The 8,625-nt window shown below is 33.5% G+C and overlaps 1 protein-coding gene across 1 annotated transcript in view; it reads right to left on the minus strand.

Moving 5' to 3' along the window:
• The window catches only part of LOC143914858 (uncharacterized), a 97,005-nt gene extending 91,764 nt beyond the window's left edge, over window positions 1-5,241 (minus strand). Inside the window, exon 1 of the mRNA XM_077435235.1 lies at window positions 4,832-5,241. Within this exon, the coding sequence (XP_077291361.1) occupies window positions 4,832-4,847 (16 nt within the window). The 5' untranslated portion in view covers window positions 4,848-5,241. The remainder of the gene's footprint in view (window positions 1-4,831) is intronic.
• Between the last annotated feature and the right edge of the window lie 3,384 nt (window positions 5,242-8,625).

Genomic DNA, 8,625 nt, shown 5'->3' on the forward strand with positions numbered 1-8,625 from the left:
TTGTAATATAAAACGCTTAAACATGGCCAATCTAATTTTAAACATTTTATTAAATTTATTTGAATATTCATTTCTTTTTTTATTCTAAATCCCAAGCAAACAAACATATGTACATACAAAGTCTCTTTCGAAATTATATATTAGATTAGATAGATAGATATTTTAAGTAACATTTTTAAATTATAATTTTATTCAGAAACGCAAATATAATTTTTTTTTGTAAGCCGCTACTGATAATCGCTTTCTTGCACCTATTTTTTTGGGAAAAAAATCAAATTGAATAAAAACAGTCGTCGACTAAAACATGATGAAATTTATACACTTGGAAATTACGAATTTCAACTTGTTAATTCAATTACTTAAAATTATAATGTTTTTGTAAGATTGTCTTAATTAAAATAAATTTAAAACAAAAATTTGACACGTTCACTATTTATATTTTAATTAAAATACATATTTACGTTTCGCGATACACGGTCCAGTCCATTCGTAGAAAAACGTAAAACAAAAAATGTATACATACATTTAAAAGACCCGAACACAGAGGTTCTTGGATTAGATAGAACTAAACACGAATTTAGAATTTATAGCTTCTGTTTTTGTTAGCTCGTGTGATCGTGACAAATTTTTCGAGGAGCTAAAATATTTAAACCCGCATTGTTTTTCACCTGTCGAAACTTATCCTTTGGATGGTTTTTGCAGATTGCACATCGACCCTCAACATTTTGACTCTACAGACATTAATTAAACAATGACATTGAAAACGTAATCTTTGGCGTTCTTTCGTCGAACAAATTCGTTCCGAAAAAAACATTTTAAAAACCTTATTAAAAAAAAATTGCCAAAATTTGCCGCTCGTAGGCATTGCTTTACCTGACAATGCCTTCGGGACGTCACTGTCCGGAAAGAAGAGTGATAGTGTTGATTTTATATGAAACCGTGTCGACAATTAAGTAAGATAAAATTGGCAAACACTGACAGGAAGGAGATAGTCGACCCGGATTTAATAATCTTACAGATCTTGCCGGCAGCATAGAAATCGAATTTTATTCCGATTTCAGTCGGGATTTGAACCGACGACCCCTCAACCAGTGAGCTATAAATTGAATCTACGAACCGAGCCATAATTGTAGCACTTACAAGTAATATTCCTCTGTTTACGATTAATCATTCGCTGTCAATCACAGCCGCTCAGCGTCGCCGAGTTAATTATCAGCACTGGAAAGAATCGCATCAAATTAACTCAAAGAAACAACACACTTTAATAAATAATAAAAAGCGATTCATGCAAAAGTCTATGTCCACATACATACATATATAATAGATAGAATATATTGTAGAATCTGACATCAGGGGAGGCGAAATGGTGGGTACAAACAGACAAACAAAAGGAACACCAACGCTTATCTAAATATTATTACGGCAGAATACTAATGAATAAATTTTCAATTAAACTGCGACACGGGGTGAGCGGCAGAGGACAACAACAACAACAATGCAGCAAGCAGAACAATGGCAAATTTTCAATAAGAATTTGTGATAAACGATGAAAAGTTTCGAACGCCACTCGAATATTGTTCAATTAGATTTAGAGCCATATGCGGCGACCGGCTGGGGGAGGGATTCGATTCGAGTTTACAAACGAGAGCAGTGGGTATAGAAATATAATAAATATCACACATACATATGTATATACCAATATATGATATGTAGGTATTACTGATATGGTTTAACGAGTGCGAGTGGAGTTGAACCGATCCGGGAAGGTATCGATTGTACGTACATGTACATACATATATTATTACGACCGGCCCGAACACATGGGTAAACGAATGTGTTCGTCAATTTTGTGTTATCTAAATTGATGATAATGATGACACACAACAGTAGTTCGAGTTTGTTGGTGCTTAGTGGCCTCGTAAAATCGTGTATGTACCCCACTATCCGAGTTCCACGTTCAATGGCACCGTAGAATTTTTACACTCGTATTTTGCCCCCGTGGCCTGGCTAGTACTGTACCATAATATTTACATACACGCATTAAGTAATAACAGACAAGTGTATCGGATCGAGATAAAGAAATGGCAATTGTGCGGAAAATTTTCAGTAGATAAGGCGAATCTCGAACGCGTTTATGCTCATATCTATGTGTTTATATTGTATGCGGTACATACAGGTGGCGTCAAGCTGACTGACATGTTGCAAAACACTCTGCCAATGCGAAAGGTGAGTAGGGGTAAAAAAATCGAATAAATTGTATTTAACTGTATGTAATAGCAAATATTACTCGTGAGCGAATTTATACATGGTTAAGTTTATAGTCACCGAAAAGTTTTACCTTTGTTTCGCTTACCGTCCTGTTAAACTGATATGACGTATATGTACATTGATCGTTTGCAATTTGGATCAGCTCCACTAAATCCATACTTATTTACCCCTTGAGAAATACTATTTCAACCAGGACTGTGGAGTAAGTAGCTAAAAACAAAACAGGTCTCTCTCTACTCGTGAGATTTTTCCACTTCGACCTATTTTTTTTCCAATTTTTTTAACCATTGGATTAATTTTCAAATATATATCTGGAGTATAGTGGACTTAGTGAATACAGGTATCAATATTTACAAATAAATCATAAACTTTTGATCAATTTTTTTTTCTGTTCTGTTTTTTTTTTTGTTATTTACTAGTGGTTTTACCCGGGTTCGCTCGGTATTTGCAATATAAACTGCTTAAACATGGCTAAGCTAATAGTAAACATTTTATTAATTTATTTGAATAGTTTTATTTTATTTAAATATTTATTTGTTTTTTTATTAAATTTAACGTCACGGATTCTACGAACCAAAACTTACATACATAAAAAGTCTCTTTCGAAATTATATATTTTATTATTTATGAATACATACGCGAAAAAAATAAAAAGTGCTCATATTTGATTAACGAATTTTTTAAATCTCAGTTTTAACAAACATTTAGGTCTTTGTGTCAGATTTGCATATGTTGCAAAGTGTAAAGCTCGCTGATGTATAAATTTTCTAGTATGTGTAGGCATCGTCAAAATCATCTAGCAGGTAAGTGTACACAAAAGACATAACCTTAAAACTACATAACTTTACCGTATCTAAAATCGTAGGTAATACGGATGTGGTTTTAAAACGTATACAGCAGATTGAATCTTGTTAATTATTGTCTATTTCGTATCAATCCAACATTAAATTGGTTATTTGAATAGTCTGTTATTTTCTTGAGCATAAAGTAAAATAACTTTAGAAAGAATAGTCGAAACCAGCTTATGTATCTGTCAAACTTTGATCAGAAAATTTACTGGTGAACAGAGGTAAGTGCATGAATTTGCTAGCCAGTGTATACATTGTCTAATAAGAATATCTGTAAAATCTAGCGTTGTAAGCTTTAGCTAAAAATCAAAGCTGGTGTATGCACTTACAAGACAATGTATACATCTGTGAGACTTGACGCTTTTACTGTAACGCATACATTAGGCATTATTTATCTTACTATTAAGTTAGTAATTCAATATTCATATACATTAATTAAAAAGATGAATGCGATTTAAGCGCGAAATTGGAGTCGGAGTCGCTCGATTTTTAACGACTCGGACTCCAATCAAAAAGCCACGACTCCACAACCCTGTTTTTAGCCCAATGGATTGAGTGGACCGTTTTTAACCCAATTTTATTTAAAAGCTGAATTATGTTTTAGGCATATTTTAAAGTCCATTCTGAGACGCGTTTTTTTATAATATAGTTATTAAAAGTTTATACACAAGCAAAAATAAATTTAAAAAAATAATCAAAATATTTTTTCTTTAGAGCTAAAAATTAACATATTTTATCATGGTAGTATCGTGATTTTCTTTTCTGAATAGATCATATATGTACATAGATGACTACAATACAATGCGTCATTCTACATATTATACATACATATATAACAGACAGGGTAAGTTTAGTTTACCATAACTAAATTTTCTTTAAGTTTGCATAGAAAACAACGTCATAGTTTTCATGATACACATATACACATATCAACTATGAAAAACATTATAAATTCACTTCATCGAGTGATTCACATTCATTTTTCCCCCATTTAATCCCACTCTACATTTTTTTTCTTTCTCCACTATCCTTTCTCACATACATACAAGCCTCATTTCTTCATACATTTTCCTTACTTCCCCTCACCCCAATAAACAAAATAAATAAATTAAGTACATGTACATACATACATTCATACGTATGTATACTTACAGCAAAAATTCATCCAGCATCTATGTACATACCATATCCTACTACATATTCGTACGATAAAAATACACAGCGATATAATATTTTATATTGATTTACATATACGAGATGAATTATTAATTAATTAATTTCAAACAGAATATTCTCATTGGTCCGTTTGTTTACACTGGGTACGCGAGCCGCGCTCTGATTGGTCCGCACACATTTAAACAAAAACAATACATTTCAAGCGAGTGAAGCTAATAAATAAAAAAAATACATTCATTTGTTATTTTTTTCCGACTTTAGTTGCACAAAGATGGATGCTAACAACTTTACTCAGCAAAAGATTGTGCAAAAGCGCACGCACGCACACACATAAACACACGAGAACAAACTGACACTGCAATACTAGCTCACTAATACTACCACCACTCGAATGAGTAATTCGAAGTGAGTGGTGTTCACATTCACGATTCACCCCTGTTCGGAAGGACGCCAGCGCGTCTCGCAAAATTACAATTGTACTGATTGTACATGTAGTCATATTCATATAGATATAAAAGTTTTCAGCATGGAAAGCTCACCACTGATTCTCCTCATGTTTGTTGTTCGGCTGCAATCGGCGTCAGTTTGACAAGTGAAGGTGGAGGGGGAAGGGGAGGGGTAGGGGCAAGGGCAAGGGGCGGGGGAGGGGTAGGGGAGGCGAAAGAGGCAGCTCAGGCCGGCTCGGCGACCACAACACGCGCCGGCCGATCCCGATACACCATGGGGATTGGACAACTCGCCGTCAAGCGCCAGGCGCCAAACGCCAAACGCCAAACGCCAAACGCCAAACGCCAAACTCCACCAGATAGATCTTCGTTCGCAGCTTCCGGAGCGCGGGTGCGAGACTCTACCGGATGCGGTTGTTGTACAGAAAACAGGGTTCACTCGCGAAAACAAGCGACGCGAACACACGACACGTCCTCACGCGCCGACTGCCGCGCGGCACTGCGCGCCCAATCGTGTTCGCTGTTCGCGTTCGCGTTTGCCTTCGCGTTTCGTGGCGGCTCCGCTATTCCATGGCGCGCTGCAGTCGCAGAATCAGAAACCATGTCGTTGTGATCAGACGTGCAACATTACTTCCGATTCTGATTCTGATTCTGTTTCTACTTCTGCTTTTGCTTTTACTTATGTCTTTACATCCACTGCGACTCTACTCTTCTTACACGGAAATTACTACTCTCGCTTGTGCTTTATTCCTATGGAAATATTGGTTCGGTGATTACTAGTCAAATGTGAACTGGTCACAGGACATCCGGTCGCTCTAGATTGGTCACACCCTAAAACTGGTCACGAGAAAACTGGTCACACCCTTTTAAATCGATCACGAGAAAACTGGTTGACCGATTTTAGGGTGTGACCAGTTTTCTCGTGACCAGTTTTAGTGTGACGGGTGATTACGTGTGACCGATCTAGAGCGACCGGTTGTCCTGTGACTGGTTCACATATGACTAGTAGTCCGTTTACCGGAAATATTACATCGCTTTATTTTTGTAGTGCTTTGTATGTCATTGTTCCGCCTCATAAATACTCTATTATTTTGCATGTACACATTTCGACTCCTTCTCTTTGTTTCTATTGAAGAGGCACATTGACGGAAAGATTTGTCATTGCTACTTTAGTATGCGGTCTACCTTCACATAACTACTTTAGTATGCGATCTAGCTTCCCGTTTTTACTTTAATGTGCGGTTCTTGCTTGTGACACTGAGACTGAATAATACCGACCCTAACAACCTAATCTTAAATGAATAAGGCCAACCTTAACTTAACCAAACCTATCCTTAAATAAATTGGTGTTGACTGCTAAAATATCTTTTTTTATTTAAACTTTTATTTCATCAATATTTTCACAAAAAAAAAAAATCTTAGCAGCCAACACCTATTTATTTAAGGGTCAGGATAGGTTAGGTTAAGTTAAGGTTGGCCCTATTCATTTAAGATTTGATTAAGAGATGTGTATCTGCTGACGATATTTTGATAGAAATGCTTCGACAACATTATGGGGCGGCAGGAAAAAAAATTTAATTTAAATTTAGTTGCTACGATATAAATAAAAAAAAATAGTCGACTGTGATTCAAAGGTAGATCGCATGCTAAGGTAGACCGCATACCAAAGTAGCACCGATTTGTCTCTCGTAGTCACTGCCTACGAAATTTGTTGTTAAGACGGGGATATTTCGTGACGGATCCAGAATTTTTTCAATGGGGGGGAGCGATATAAAAAAAAACATACAATAGGGTTACTAACTGAGAAGAAAAAAAAATTGTCAATAAAAAAGAAGACACGTTCTCTTGAAAAAAGACAGTCTAACAATATTATTTTATTTTAGTGGGAAATTTTCATTTTAAATTAATACATCGTAAATGTTTATTTAAAAGAAATACTCAGATAATAATAAATAATAATATTGAAATATTTTTAGTACATTTATTTCTAAAAATTTTATAACAGAATCAGTGAAACAAAAATTATAAAACGACTAGTTATTTCACCTGCATTGAATATTATGAAAAATTCGATATTAAAAAAAATTCTCAAATAAAACTGAATTATTTTAATTCAAACCATTATTTTTATAATAAATGAAATCATTCAATTCAATAATTAAATTTGATTATTTTTTACGCTTTGCCGTTTCATATTATAGATATAAATATTAAAATAAAAAGGTATACTTCACTGTCGCTATTTTTATATTACAAGCTTTTTTCCTTTACTCCCATCCTTTGATTAGTAGATACAATTCGTCCCTAAAAAGTTTTCCTAGGTTGAAATTCCCCATTTCGAGGGATTCCTTTTGAAAACTTTTTCAAAAAACATCTTCATTAAATCTAATAGATTACCTTTTCTTTCATATGTACAAGCATATGTACACATAGCTTATTATTATATTACGATGATTGCTAATCTCTATCCACACCAAAAAGAGCTTTCTATTTTTTCCGATCAAGTTACGCAAGAACCATATTCCTTTATAGTGAAATTCGGTCAAAATAAGGAATATTCGAATCTCATAGAATAAGGCGTAAATAGATACATAAATAGGCTCCGTAAATAGATACATTACATAGGTACGATAGTAGATTATATAATTTCCTTACAAAATAAATTACATTTTCAAAACACAAACGGTAGATCAGATTTTATCCCAAGATATCTCTTTTTCCCCATAAAATCTGATACCAGAAAAAAGGACCAAGTAGCACGAATATACATATATGTATTTGCATATGTGTTCATATATATATACATATGTACATATACTGATACGTACTCCCTGGGGATTTTATACACGCTCGATTGGAATGTGAAAATTTTAATTAAATTTATCCTCCTTCTGTGTTTTGTCATCTTCTTGATGTTTACTTTTTGATGCGAATTTCAATTATCTTTTTGCGATGTCTCCAAAATAATTGGACGGAAAATCTACAAAACAAAATTTCTGTTTGATCGGTTGAGTTCTTTTGTCTTTTAAAATACTATTCTTTCGTTTTAATGGCTGCATTAATTTAATTAGAATGCAATAATGGAAATACTCTTTTACGTACACAACAAAGGCTTTTTTTTGTATTTTAATAAATTTTCATGATTTTTAGCGTCCATTGACTCCATTATACATACATAATATTACATACATAATTTCAAATAAAAATATATACATAATTTCAAATAAAATATTGAAGACATCAAACTCTTTCTCCATGGCTATTTTTATTATATTGTATACTAGTGTTTTTACCAGGCTTCGCTCGGTATTTGTAATATAAACCGCTTAAACATGGCCTTTCTAATAGTAAACATTTTATAAAATTTATTTGGATAGTTTTATTTTATTTAAATTTATTTGAATATTCATTTGTTTTTCTACGAACCAACAATAGTTACATACAAAGTCTCTTTCGAAATTATATATTACTAGTGGTTATACGCGGCTTCGCTTGGTATTTGTAATATAAACCGCTTAATCATGGCTAATCTAATAGTAAACATTTTATGAAATTTATTTATATATTCATTTGTTTTTTTTTATTAAATTTAACGTCACGGATTCTACGAACCAACGATAGTTACATACATACAAAGTCTCTTTCGAAATTATATATTGGACTGGTGTTTTTACCCGGCTTCGCTCGGTATTTGTAATAGAAACCGCTTAAACATGGCCAATCTAATAAAGTTAACATTTTATTAAATTTATTTGAATACTCATTCGTTCGATGACGTCACGGATTTACGAACCAACAATATTTACATACATACAAAGTCTCTTTCGAAATTATATTAGATTAGATAGATACCTACATACATATGTATGTACATACATATATTAATA

Source organism: Arctopsyche grandis, chromosome 7 (genome assembly GCF_051622035.1).
Source record: "Arctopsyche grandis isolate Sample6627 chromosome 7, ASM5162203v2, whole genome shotgun sequence".
NCBI lineage: Eukaryota > Metazoa > Arthropoda > Insecta > Trichoptera > Hydropsychidae > Arctopsyche > Arctopsyche grandis.